The sequence below is a fragment of the Pelodiscus sinensis genome, chromosome 1 (assembly GCF_052426305.1).
Source record: "Pelodiscus sinensis isolate ZL-2025 chromosome 1, ASM5242630v1, whole genome shotgun sequence".
In the NCBI taxonomy this organism is placed as follows: Eukaryota; Metazoa; Chordata; order Testudines; family Trionychidae; genus Pelodiscus; species Pelodiscus sinensis.
In genome coordinates this window covers 156,049,840-156,064,880 of record NC_143052.1, presented here as the reverse complement: position 1 = coordinate 156,064,880, position 15,041 = coordinate 156,049,840, and the positions used below count along the sequence as shown (strand labels likewise).

General features: G+C 38.1%; 1 protein-coding gene across 40 annotated transcripts in view; it reads left to right on the top strand.

Moving 5' to 3' along the window:
• The window catches only part of ABI3BP (ABI family member 3 binding protein), a 320,664-nt gene that overhangs the window by 260,627 nt on the left and 44,996 nt on the right, over positions 1–15,041 (top strand). For 39 of the 40 annotated variants that reach the window (XM_075907457.2, XM_089772857.1, XM_075907515.2 and 36 more), the window contains 4 exons: positions 70–153; positions 4,535–4,645; positions 9,484–9,615; positions 11,820–11,888. In XM_075907457.2, coding sequence (XP_075763572.2) covers positions 70–153; positions 4,535–4,645; positions 9,484–9,615; positions 11,820–11,888 — 396 coding nt within the window. The remainder of the gene's footprint in view (positions 1–69; positions 154–4,534; positions 4,646–9,483; positions 9,616–11,819; positions 11,889–15,041) is intronic. The other variant, XM_075907378.2, reaches the window with a different exon arrangement.

Here is a 15,041-nt window from a genome sequence, read left to right as displayed (position 1 = left end):
TATACGTACTGCATATTCTTTGTCATATATACATTTACTCTCTTTTCTTTTATTTCACATGTAATAAAGAAGTAGTCCGGGATTCTACTAAATTTCTGATGGGCTCAAACGTATCACTGGAATCCAATGTTACAAGGAAAAAGATAGATTCTGGTAAGATTAATTATGAAGACCATGTCACAGTCACTCAGAAATGGGGGGTATTGATAAAATTGCCTTTTTAGATGTCAGTGAAACAAAACAAAACACATCTCTACTGCAGAAGATAAAAAAGGATGGCTCAGTTTTCCTCAGAAAAGTATGTCCTAATGGCTCAGGAAACTGGTGATAGAGTAAAGAAATTTACATTTCCAGATCATCAGTTCATGTCCAGTCCAGGCTGCTTGTGAACAAATGTTGTTGCCATCTGCTGGCGGTTTGGCAAGCGATGTAGTGACCAATTCTTAATGGTCAAGCGGCCAAGTTACAAAACCACCGTCAGAATTGGCACTGGTTGGCACTTTTGTTGGATGTTCCAGGAGAAACCTGCAGATGGGGTTAGTGTAAATGAGACTAAATTACCATCTAATCCGTAAGGACACACACTACAGGCTAAGCTTGAGGACAGTTAGGAAGGCAGTGTGAGGAACCTGCGCTTCCTCTGTTCTGTGCCAGTTTTGTGGACAAAGAGAGGATCCCATGGATATTCTAATTTTGTAAAGCCTTCATGTTATCAAAATAAAAAAATCACTCTGTGCTTTAATGAAGTTTTTGTGGACCACCCAACAAATTACTCATGAAAGAAATATATATGTGGTATCTTTCTGTCTTGGTTATAAAAAAGCATAGCAACTGTTGCATTGGCATTTCTGTTCACTAACATTTAATCTGAGAAAAAATTAGCATCTCTGTGAAGTTGTGCATTCATTTGCTTTTATGCTCTTACTGATGTTTTTGAAAGGGCTTTACCTTTTGAATCCTGTATGGTGAAAACTTGAAAGAATATGTACAAAGAAATGCCTCCTAAATTAATTATAAACTGTGGAGGTTTCTGTAATCCCTACCTAGAATACTGGCAGTTAATTTACTTGGGTAAAAAAAAAAAGAGAAGAAAGTCTTACTGTTGAGATTTGGCATTTCAGTCCCTTAAAGTTTATCCAGTCTAAAAATTGTACTTCATGGGGATTAACTGTTATTAGCTGCATCCAAGCATTAAGGTGAAGCCAAAGATGGCTATGAATTGTAGTTTACTAGTTCACTTTTTCTCAACTTAGGTAAGTGGTATATATACCCTTCTGGGATTTGAAGAGTTTAAAATGACACATTATACATATGAGTTTTGAAGGAAATCTACATCTGTTCTTATTCACTTGGTACATTATATATTTAATGGCAAGACTTTAGAGTTCTGGAGTAAACCAATACCTTGAATTGTAGTCAAAATGGACTGTGGACTATACTGCTGTTTTGTCATTTTCCTAAATAAGAGTGGACTGTAATATATATTTTTTTTAAGATCAGTGCTGTTCATGAGGTCTACCTACATTCAGATTCAAAGATAAATCAGAACTTGGAATAAGGTAGCATAAACCTGGCTTCATTTTTAACACACTTTATTTAATCATTTAAATTTCTGAAAAAAATTAAGCATATCCAAAAATCTAGGAGCCCTGCCACTGATGCCCTTAAATAAGGTGTAGGCAAAATACATTGAAATATGCAGGTTGTTTTGAGCTTGTTACTCTTGTTACATTCTTTGAGCAGTTAAGCACCCTCAGTTTTCATGGAGGTGAATGAGAGTTGAAAAAATGGAGAAAAAATGAGCCCTTAAAAGTTTTCATGAAACTGATTCCATTACAAATGTCAGGTATATGAGATATTTCCTACAATTATATTATTTGTAATTGATTATATATCTGATCACTGTGTCCAAAGTAAATAAAATATGTTGATTTGGTGGTGTTATGGAAATAACAGAAACTATTCAAGAACATTGCAGGGTGGATGTGTTTTTGTAGTTCATGTTGTTTTTCCAGACGACATTGCAGTAGGCTCAATACCATGCATAAATTCCATTGAGAAGTAATATGTTGTACCTTTACATAGCTTCTGGACACTACCAAAGGTTTTTATAATATGTAGAATATACGGCAGATACTACTGGAAAATATTTGCTAGTTTTCATCATACAATTACCTCAGGCAGGCCTGCTGACAGGGTGCAATTGCCCTGGCAATTTAAAGGGCCTGCTGCTCTAGGCCTTTTAAAATCACCGCTGGAGCGCACTCCAGGCAGTGTTAAAGGCGGGGGGATACCATGCTCCATGCGATGTTGAGAGGGGGTTGTACTCAGCTCCACCCCTTCCAGTAGTACAGAGCTGGGTCCCCTCACTCTTTGCCCAAGAGCCCGTGGTGGTTCCACTTACCTCAGATATTCCTCATTCTAATCTTAGGAAAAAGGGCATTAATTGTAGATACCACTGCATTTCATCCTGTCAGGGATTTAAAAATGAAAATAAAAGCCTCAAATAACGATTCTTAAAATGCTACGGTCTCCAAATATAACCTAATTTTAAATCAAGTGGGTACAAGATTACCTCCAGTCTCACTTTTTCACCTCATTTGGGGGATATTTCCATTATGATTCACGAGTGGGTGTTCAAGTCCAAAATGGAAGAAGAATAAAGTCAAAGTGGAGAATCTGTCTATCCAACTTAGACATTTCTAAATATCACCCCAAATGAACTCGGAATTCATTTTCCACTCCCCTTACTACATTTATAAATCTGTGTATGCTTCTTATGATCTGACGTACTACGTGCAGCCAGTATTACATTAACAGCCAACTGTGTTGTTGACATTGGCAGCATTATGAGCATTATCTTATTCTTGAACAATTCCTTGTGTGAGATGCATGAAGTCTTCTTTTTAATGTAAATCATGCACATCTCTAACTTTATGAACTCTCTTTAATAAAAGAAAAAAAGAAAAAAGAGCAGACATGTTTCAACATGGATTATAGAAGAAAACTCACACTTTTTATTTAAATTTTATTTCTCCTGTTTTCCGAGGTATTGGTGAAAACAATGGCCAGTTGTGATTCACATTTACACTGTCTTTTTTAAAGCTACTTCTTCAAAACATACTGTGTGCTATAAACGCTTTTGTGATCTTCTGGGGAAAAAAAACCCACTCTTCTCACTGGGCATTGAGAGAGCTTTTCCTCTATGCATGATGCACATTAGAATGATCAGTTCAGAGGTAGTAATATCTGATTGATCTGGTTAGGTTCTATGTCCAGTTTTGCCATTTTTATAAGTAAGACCAGCAAGCTGTTTTGTCTGAAATAGTCATCATCTGTAATTGAAGAACCTGAATCTTCTATGGGTTATTTTATTATTTAAAAAAAAATGGATATGTCACTGCAAACTTAAACAGCAGTTTACATACATAGCTGTTTCCTCCCCCTAGGAATGTTGTATTTTGAGGTATACACGGTACTATACATTTCTTTGTATAGTTTCTAGCACAACACAGCCGTTGGACACAACAATAATAAAAGTGTGGGAGTGACTTCTCATCAGTAGTATCCAAAATGAGCTAAAAGTCTTGTTTCAGCATTGTAGCAAGACGTGTTCACAGTGCAGTAAAACCTCAGAGTTGCGAACAGACCACTCAACCACACACCTTATTTTATTTGAAAGGGGAAATAAATAATCAGGCAGCAACAAGAAGAAAAACTGCAAATGCGGCACAAAATTGTATTAAAAATAAAGGGAAAGCAGCATATTTTTTCTGCATAGTAAAGTTTCAAAGCTGTATTAAATCACTATTCAACTGCAAGCTTTTTTAAAAAAAATGTAACATTTTGTTCTGTTATAAACAACCTCCAATTCCAAGATGTTCATAACTCCTGATGTTCTATGGTACAAACTGCCTTCACTATTGCCACTCTTGTCAGTAGGATTAGTAGAAAAAACAAGGACAGAATGAGAGAGGCAGATTTTCCAGTTTGTTAACCCCTGTAAGAGAGATCTTCAGATAAAAATTGAAACATATTGGACATTGAGTTTAGGGAAGTTTGGACTACCCAGGCTGTGCCTCTTTCATAACTAATTTACATCTTCCTTCAATGTTGTTAAAAATAAAATAATCACTTAGTGTTTTGGATGATACTTCCAGTGTCACTGTAGCTAGCTTTGTCATAAACAGAAATGTAAGGCAGTGAAAAAATACAGCATTCATAAGATTTAGGAATAGGACACTTTTACAAAATTCCAAATAGTCTCAGGTATGTAACCTGTCAAAGAAAATAGAGGTTCAAATGGACTGTCTTGACTGCCTTCCTTTGATGAGGGCTTGGTCTGCAGGCATGCACTTTTCTTACAGAGAATTTAGGATTCAGTATATAACTCCATTTCTTTCCCTTTTCTTGTTAGCATGTGCCATAACATTTTGTTTAGGAAGTCAAAATGTAGCTGTTAGGCCTGTTTCTCTTTCTGATTACATGGCTTGTGATTACACAGCTAACAGTACTGCCTTGTGACTTTATACAGTAGCTATACCACCTGACAGTCGGCATCCTCCCGTAGCTCCTGCGAGGCCTACACAGGTGCGAAGAAAACCTTTGCCTCCAAACACAGTGACTGGTAAACCAGGAAGTCCAGGTATATATCAGCCTTTTCAGTTTTCATGGTTTTGATTGTTATGATATGCTGAATAGCTTTAACTGCCATTGATATCCAGGGGAATTCAGCACACTCAGAACTTCACAGGATCAAGTCCTTTTTTTAGGCAAGTTCTGCAAAGTTCCCACTTACATTTCCTTGGATATCTATTTTGTGCACACACAGGGTATATCTGATAAAGTACAGGCAGAATATGACTTGCACCTAAGTTATCCTTCTGAGATGAATATGTCTAATACTCTTTTGCCTAAACACATAAGATCATTTCCTTCCTACCAGATTTCTGTATAATCTGTCCTACTGATGCAACTGAAAGCATAATGGAGTGATGAAAGTTATGTCAGTATTTCCCTTTAAAAGAGCTTTAGTAGATCTTTTTGGGTACATCTACACTGCAACACTATTTTGGGATATCTTCATAGCAAGCCCACTATTTCAGGCTCACTATTCTGACATCCCTATAAACCTCATTCTACGAGGAGTAAGGGGTCTTTTGGAATAGTGGGTTATTTTGAAATTTGGTGCTGTGTAGACAGTGCCAAATGACTAAATAGTGTTGAAAAAAGATATACATTTTGCTTGGCTCAAATTGTGTATCTTGTTTTGAGTTACAGTGCAGTGTAGATGCACCCTTTTTGACCAGTAATAGCATTTACAGTTATCTCATGCACGCTTCAGCTAGAAGTAATCAAATGTCATGCCACAAGACACATCAGTAACTGATTATTTGTAAGAAGCAGGAAGGAAAAAATGTTGTCCAACATATGCAGCATTACAGAATTTTCAGGGGAATTTACCTGTAAATAATTAGGGTTGAGGTTTGCAAAGCAGTTAATTGGATTTAACCGTGTATTTTATATTTAAAATTAATGAAAAATGTGTGCCTAAATCCCATACACTGCTTTGAAAATTGCAGCTCATCTATTTACTATTACTAGAGGCAGGAAATCAGAACTATAAAGACTAATTTTATCTGTTTTAATATGATGAATACATCTTGTAATTTCAGTATTCCTGGGTTTACATAGTATATTTCAATGCCTACAATAAAATATATAAAGCAGACAAAATAGGAAAATCCTGAAGTACTTCCTAATAAAACTGTACTTCATGGTTTATTCTTCTAAAAGATTACTAGTACGATGCATTATGTAGACAGTTTTGAGCCTACATCCAGTAAATGTATTGCAAATTCACTAATTCTGTTTAGCCCAAACTGCAGAATTACTTCTGTTAAACTGTATCATATACTACAAATATTTGTGTGGTCTATTTATTAAAATAAATCCATTACTATGGACAACATTAGATTTAGTTCTATGGGTTTGGGATTTAGTGCAAAATTGTGTTAACTGAAAACCTTGGTATAAGTCAGTTGACAAATAAAAGAAAGAAATTAAGAATGGCTCTAGCTATATAGCCTTCATTATTATTTTTAGATTATGATATAGATAGATCTATAGCTATAGTTTTCTCTCTCTCTCTCTCTTTATATCTATCTATCGATCGATCGTCTTTTGGGTGGATTTAACCATTGATTAGAGTGAGAGGCAGCTGGGTCTAACTAGAGGCAGGCAAATGTGATTCAAATGTATCCCAGTCAGATCTTCTAATTACACCCCAATCCTGACCTGTGTGAGTTCTGGAGTAAAGATTACGAGTTGTGTAAATTGATGTGCATTCAGCACTCTGTTCAGCAGATGAAACTCACTTTGTTGAGACATTAACCCATTTGCCCCAAGTCTCCAGTATTGAAATGTTGGTGTTGCATCAAAGTATTTATATAACCTATTTCTTGTCTAATCACATGTATTAATAAATGAACATTAAATGTTCTGGGCCCTCCCCCCGCCCCAATTGACATGGTAATAATTCCGGATGTTAGCTAAGACAAATATTAGCTGATTAACATATATTTTAATTTTGGTTATACTTAAAACAGGTTGGGGCGATTTCATCCTTGGTGTTATTCCATTGATTTAATGGACTCATATCTGAGATTGGGTGCAGATTCAGCTCATTGTTACACTTGTGCCGTGGTCCCCAGACTGTGGGTTGTGTCCCCATGAGGCACATTGCTGGGGTGCATGGTAGGGCCCAGGTCAGGTATGGAGCACCATCCAGCCCCCCTCTATTTCCAACACAGTTCTACCCCCAGATGCAGCTCTGCTCTCCCCCTTGCTCCAGCTCTGCTCTGCCCTCATTCCCTCTCTCCCTCCAGCCCAACTTCCTCTATTGAGGAATGCTGCAGACCTGAAGGGGAGCATAGATAGATTCCATTACTGGCAAGGGGGTCATGACAGGAAAAGTTGGGGTGCCATCTCTTTTTATTTTGTCCTCTTTGATGTTTTGTGTATTTCCAAGGCACATAGGCAAGTACAATCCCCACATACAGCAGGAACTGCATTTTTTCTTCACCACTGCAGCAGTGGTACAGCTACTTTGTTTTTCTCACCTCTCTGTATGACCACACAAAGGGCAATCACTCTGTAGTCCTATTGGTGAGATGACTTTGCAGTAGAGCCAGCTGTATTGTGCTGCTAGCTAAATACTTCAGCTCATTGTATGGCAGATGAGAAGCAGAAATCCTAGTGCTTAAAGTAGACACTTCGTGTCTCCTCAACAATGGCTGTGCCAAAAATCTACTCCTTGTGTCCACACTTGCAGTATGATGATGGTATTAATAATGGCTTTACCAGATATAGAAATGCTTATGTCATAAAGCACATGAAAAATTGACCCAGTGTGTCTTACACTTTGAATGTTATTTGGTGCTACTTTTTCTCAGTTAAATCTTTAATTCATCTGCCAATGTTTCCTATTTTCATCCTCTGTATTCCCACAATTTAGAGGCCAGTTTTACATATTAGCCAGTAAGAGTCATAGAATCCTGGATGTTAAAGATGGAATAAACTAGTTAGATCATCCAGTCCATCTCTCAGGGCCAGGATTTTCTTCTATCATACATTTCCTAATGTTTTGTCCAATTTAGTTTTAAATGACCCGAATTATGGAGCTTCCACTAATCCTTCTGAGAAACTATTCCACAGCCTTAATTTATCTCATGATCAGGAAACATTTGCCTCCTGATACAGTTTGCATTGATTTTTCCCTTTCATAATTTTGTCCAATGTTTCTTTCTTCTACCACTGCTAGAAATTATTTATTAACAGTTACATATATATTACACACACACCCACACACACACTCAATATTATGGGATGAATTATTGCTTAGCCATTCAAAATATCCGAAAAGGTAGTAAGAGATTTCTATAAACATCCTGAAATTTGATGGGAAGAATTAAAGTCTTATAGGAAATTCCCTTTTTGTCCTTACATCTGTTTGAAGGACTCTTTGTAGTGTAGATGGGAAGTAGTGTTCTTGTGTATCATTCAGAGCTGGGCAAATAACAAATATGTTGCAATTCAGAAAAATAAAAAATAAATTTTATTTCAGATGAAAATTTTTTTTTTTTAATTTTTGGCAAGCTGAAAAGTCAAAGTAATTTTTTTTTAGTTGAATGAAAAGTTAGGTTTCTATTTAAAGCATTTAACTGTGTGTTTATAAAATTAAAGACATTTTTGAAGTGGAAAGTCATTTTTCACCAAAAAAAATTAAATGTTTTGTTTGGAGGAATTTGCTTTTACTGAAAACTTGACAAATTTTCTGACACAAATTTGCAGAAACGTTTCAAAGTTAGCAAATTGTATTTATCAGCAAAAAATGTTTTGTGTGGGGAAAAATATTAACTATCCCTTGTGAGACCAAGCCGAGACCAAGGATGGATTATATAGTATTTGAGCTCTTGAGGTTTGCCAGGCAATATTGTTTCAAAAAATATCTTCCCTTTTTCAAATGTACTTTTGGTCTTCCACTTTCCTTTTTGAAAAAAAATAGAAATCGTTTCACATAAACCATCCGCCTCTTCAAAGGTTTCATTATTTAGTTGATTCCATGAGAGAATAAAAACAATAGCTAATGATCTAAAATAATTTAAAATGGCAAATAAATTAGCCATTTGTTTTCAATGGAGAATAATAGGATTACCCTGCCTTCTCAGGATGGATATTGCTGCTTATAATAAAAGATCTGTCCAGCCCAGAATAAAACCATCTACTCACTTTCTGTGCTCAAATTGGGGTACAAATTGTTAGGCAGAACTAATGAAACTTGTGCTGTTTGTCTTGAATGCCTTTAGAGCTGCTCTGTGGAAATACTGTAACAAACTTTTTAGGGATCCAATAGCTGGCTGTGTAATTTCAGCTGTAGTTAGGGCAACCCTTGCTGTCTCACTTTGTTTATATCCATTATCCTTGTTCATACTCTGGACTTGGTAATGTGCCCACCATGTTTAGTATGCAAGTGAAAGGAACTTAAAAATAGTATTACAGTGAAGGACCCCAAGTCTCAGTTACTGAATTTAGCTCTCTCATTATGTGCCTTGTGAAGGGTGAAAACCATCAGCACCAACCTAGAAACAGAGAATTATAGATGGGAGGGGGAAAAGTTTATTGGATAATTTTGTCCCTTTGCCAGTTACTGTAGGATTGTTCCCTGTAGTATATTCAACTAACTATATTCAATTTGTATCTGCTTGTATCCCTCAGAAATATCAAAGATTGAGTGTCTTAGTATTTTCTTTATATATTGGAGGCATAGACTGTATTATTTCAGCTGTAGTCAGGGCTTGTCCAATCTTTTTTGAGTCCAACCGGAAAATGATGTACTTGTGCTGAGCCCCACTTTTCTGAGTAAGTAATTATCAAAAATTTGAGTTGTGCTCAAAAGGAAACAAGATCACTTCTTCCACATAGGAATTTCATCAACATCACGAGCTTCAGCTTCTTCCACGACTTCTGCAGTGAGACCTACTGGCCCAACCAAATCTCTAAAGACAGAAAAACCAAGAAAGAAGCCAACAGTTTCTGCTTCTCCAGAGGAACCTGGTAAGCATGTTGATAGCAATTTAGTTTCTTTGTTTGTTTTTTTCTTAAGTTGAGGGAGCTCCTGTATTAAAGTTCCCTGCAGTTCAGTTACCTGGTTGGATCAGTCATTTCAATTTTTCTTGCGTCTTTTCCCCAAACACTTGTGCTTATTTTAGCTATTTAATATCTGGCCCCGTGGGCTGGTTCTGATTCTGATCTCACACTACTTCTGCTCTGGTGCAACTCCATTGAATTCAACTGACTTGCTCCTGATTCGCATCTGTGTGAGATCAGAATAAGATCCATTGTCTTCCTAGACATCTGCACGTGTCTCGTATACTTTTCATACTTATGGCGATGCTGTTTGAATTGTGTTGAGTCAGATATAGCCTTCTTTCCTGATAATTTCACTATATGTAACGCTACATATTCATGTCAAGCTGTTACTCATCTGTGATCTACATAGTGGTGGTATTGTTGTAAATACCTGCCTTTTTATTCTGATAACCCAGCCCCCTTGCATATAAGAATTCATATGAGATGGGTTCAAATCTCTAGACCTGGATTTTAAACTCCTCTGGCTTTGGAAAAGTTGTGGTTGATATGTTGTAGAGTGAGTAGCAAGGTGCAAAATTTGGATTAGAAGTCATATGCTGAATGATTCCAAAGTTCAGATGTTTTGGGATTTGTCATTAAATCTATCCTTCTACCAAATTGTAGCTGCAGTGTATGTGGGCATGGCTGAGCTGTGGTAAAGATTGTTTAGTGTACTTCTTTCACTCGCTGTAACAGAAAGGTTCTTGCCTCTTTGCAGTGATGGTGAATGCTTTATGGCCCAGGCTGCTAACAAAAGCAGGTTTCATGCTAGATTTGTAAGAATGCATGCTGTGAATTTACATTGTGTACAACCAATCAGGTCTTTTCCCAAAAGCAGATAATTGAGTTGGCAGGATTAAACTTGTTCTGGCTAGAAGATCATAGCTTGAGTTACTATTGGAAAATTGTAATTTCTGTTCCTTATTTGGTATGCTTTTTTATAATAATGAGAAGCCACCAGATTCAAACGTATGATAGTCTTTCTTGGAGACCTTTAAAAATAAATGAAAATAGGAATCTAAATAAGTGTTGCTTCACTTGGAGAGTTGCATAAAGTACAAGAGGTTGAACCTTTCTAGTCAGTCACCCTCAGAACCTGACTGCTGCTGAAACAGAATTTTCCAGACCATGGGAGGTCAATATTGTCTAGCAGTATTACCAACGCTTCCACAGTTTACTGGGCTCTTAGAAGACATTTAGGGGTAAATTGAGCTAAATAGCAGCACAGAACACTGAGAGCCATGACTGGTAGCTGTAAACAAAATTTTTGGGACCATGACAAACTTGACCATAGCCATGATAAGAGGATATCTGGCTAACTAAAATCATGCCGGACCATGGATGTTTCCAGATCAGAGAGTGCCGGACTAGAGAGGTTCAATCTGTAGTGTAGTTTGAAATAGTTTAGAGAGCTGAGATTAAAACGAGACACATGCAAAGTATTTTTCTTAATTTTATATAATGTATTATAAAATATGTATTCAAATCTCTTGAGATTTATTAGGCTAAAATACTTCTTCGAAAGATTTCCTACATCTAACTGCAATGGTGCCATAGACATTGATGGAAGCAAGGTTCACGTCTGCAGAATTTGGCCCATTGTGTTTGCCATAATTAATATTTTGCACGTGCTTCCACTGGCTTCTGGCATACTTTAACATAGCTTTTATTGACTTTAATGGGAGTTGCTTGCTGCGAAGACAGATTTAGCCCATGTTCTCCATTTTGATTGTGGAAGTTCCACTTAATCAGTGTAATAGTCTAACATGCTCTCAGAGCCTAAGTTAGACCCTGAGTTAAGGGTGCTGAGTCAATGCAGTGCAAAAAGAAACTTGGTAGGAGCTTTAAAGAAGAGTGTGAATATTTTGAATGGCCTGGATCCAACAGCAACGATGAGCTTAGCCATCTGGATAATGATTATCCTTGTTTTGGCTAAGATAGGACTTTATTTTCCATCACAGCCAAATTCAGGTGATTACTAGAATAAAGCAAAAATGACAGCAAGCATGCACCCTTGAGAGGATTTAAGCAGCTCATGTAGAATGGCAGAAGAAATATGAGGTGTTGTCATTTTAATATTACAACTTCATGCTTTTCTAAGAGTTTCATTGTGATTATGTCTTCATCAGTTAATACAACTGTCTTCAGCTCAAGTCCTACATCCGAGACTGATGTTCAGGGCCAACCACGGTTCAAAGGTATGACTGTGATGACAGCAATCTTTGTGAGCTTTCATGTATCTCCCCATACTTGCGTTACAGTATATATCTGTAGAAAGGTTTGATCAGTAGAGTGCCTCCTCGTGATCAGAAATGGCATAGCAGTTCTATCCTAGTCTGGCATTCCCTGCCAACAGCCACTGTAATTTTCTGGTGGTCTATCTTTTCCTGTGATGTGGCCCTTCAACCAGGTGATGATTTAAGTCCATTCCTCCTAAGGTAACAGAGAATAGTCCAGAAATGTATCAGGTCTTCAGCCCTGACTCTGGTCCCATTGTTGTTACTCCCTTTTCTCAGAACTTTCCATTGTCACTTTCCCCTTCTCTGACCTAATGTCTGCTCAGCAGTGGCTGGTAAGGGAACCTGGGCCCTTCCACTAGACCACCTTCTAGCTCAGGGACGCCATCAGCAAGGAGTGCTTCATCCAACTCCTTGCTGTTGTTTCCTTGGATTTCCCAGCCTTTCCCAGGCCTTCATCCCCACAACTCTCTGGGCTCACTCTTCTTTCAGGGCTGGAATCCCCCTAACGAAAATCCAAAAGTAAAAGCAGAAAGTTACACACCATCTTCGCCTCCTCAGGCTCTCGCCACTGTGTGATCCCTGGCCAGGTCTACAATGTGATTTTATCTGTAAAGTGGTATCTTTCAGGGATGTGAAAAATCCACCTCTGTGAGATGTAGCTATACCAACTTGACCCCTGGGGTAGAGCACATAGGTTGGTGGAAAGAATTCTTCTGTCAGCGTGGCTGCTGCCTCTTGGGAGGTGGATTATCTATTCCATCAGGAGAATCCCTCCCATCAGCGCAAGTCATGTCCACACTGAAGCAGTACAACTGTGCTGCCATAATGTTCTGAGTATAGACAAGCCAGCAGAGAATAACTAAGGAGTACCTGCCTCTTTTCTTGCTATCCTTTTCTACCACAGTTTCCTATTTTTATACTAATCCCCATCTCTTCCCCATCAACATGTGGGACTGACCTGTCTTCCAGGTAGAGCCAAGTACCATAATTGAGCTCTCTAGTGCCAGTTAACACTCATCATACCACTGTGGGGTACACAACCTATTGCAATAATCTGTTTAGTTGTTTCTTCCAAATTTCTGATTTTTTTTTCAGTTACATTTTGATAACAGGACTTTAAATCATTCTTGACTGCATTTTATCTCAATTTCCCTGCATCTCATACCACACCCGCCAGCTCCTACACTGGAAGATGGGAAACAAATCTTCTAGAAACCATTTCACCTCTGGCCAACCATTGTGCTAATGCATGCTGTTCATACTCTACTGAAATCATAATGGAGTGTCCTAATATACTTTGCAAGCCGACCCATGCAGGCTTTGTCTGTTTATTACCACTGTGCCTCAAGTTGTGCTTTACCCTATGGATTGCTCACCCGACCAAATATTATAGGGTGGTTAACCCCTTCTTACAGCTAAACCCCACTGTTGCCAGTGGACCTGACCATAAAGTCTACATTGGGCAAGAAAATACATCAGTCACTGTTGTAATTGTCTTTTAAACAAATCATGCATTTCTTTCAAACAGAGAGACACTGTTGAGTATTAAAAAGAAACTTGAAGCATGAGAGTGCAGAATTACTGAAATAGCTCCCACGTACACAGAGGAAGAATTTACCCTCCCCAGACCAATCCTGCCTCTTTCTTGTCTATGCACAGAAATTGTTGAATGGGCAATTAAAGCTACATTAGTACTCTGTGTCTCTGACCTAATAAAACTTTCCATTTTAAGGCTAATACATTCTTTATCACTTTCATTAATCTTGTTTTATAATGTCACTACAGAAGCAAAACTCTTGCCTTTTAAAGGCTTGATCTTGCACTATTTAAGTCTATGGAAATTTCCCCTTGACTTCAGTAATTGCAGGATCATACAGTTAAAAAATGGAAGACCCTGCATTAAATTTAGTACCTATTTTGCAGAAAGTAGACAATGATTGTTATGTCTTATTGGAGCAGCTGGAGCAGCAAATAGGATCATAGGACCATAAAAATGTAGGGCTGGAAGGGACCTTGAGAGCTCATCAAATCCAAACCAGTGTGCTGAGGCAGAACCAAGTAAAGCTAGACAAGTGTTTATCTCACCTGTTCTTTAAAACCTCCAAAATTGGTGATTTCTTTAACTTCCCTTGGTAACTTATGTCAATGCTTAACTAACTCAGAGAAAGAAAGTCGTTCCTAATGTCTAACCTAATCTCCCTTGTTACAGATAAGCCAATTGAAACTTCTCCTGCCTTCAGTGGATAAGGAGAACAGTTGATCACTGTCCCCTTTGTAACATCCTTTGATGTGAAGACTCTTCCCAGCTCCTCCCTCAGTTTTCTTTTCTGGAGACTAAACATAGCCAGTTTTAACTTGCCTCATAGGTCAGGGTTTTTTTAATGTTCTATCATTTTTCACCTGGGGTTCAATTTTTGTCCACGTGGTACCTAGACCTGGACACAGAACTCCACCTGAGGCCTCACCAGTGCCACATAGAACAAGACAGTTCTCTCCCATGCATCACACATGACCTCCCAAAATTATATCAGCTTCTTTCAGAGCTGCATCACATATTAAATTTGTGATCCACTATGCTCAACAGATCCCTTTTGGCAGTATTGCTGCCTATTTAATTACTCCCTGTTTTGTAACTGTGTATTTGTTTTCTCTTTCTTAAATGTAGTACTTTGCCCTTCTTTTTATTGAATTTCATCTTGGTGATTTCAGAGCTGTTCTCCAATTTGTCAAGGTTGTTTTGAATTTTAAAACCAATGTGCCTGCAACGCCTCCCATCTTGATGTCATCCACAGATTTTATAAGCATACATACACTCCGCTGCCTTAAGCCACTAGATACAACCCAGGACAGACCTCTGTAGATCACTAGATACAATCTCCCAGTTTGATAGAAAACCATTATTAGCTACTCTCTGAGTGTGTTTTTTCAATCTGTTATACACCTACCTCAGCCGTACCCAACCCACAGCTCTTCTCCCCCGCCCCCCCCCCCCGGGTGTGGCTTGTAAAGCCGCCCCCGTGCACCTGAAAATGGCCCTCTCCTTCCCCAGGTCCCTGTGGTCACCAGGGCAGGGGCACCATCTGGCGCGGCCATTAAAGATGGAATTTTAAA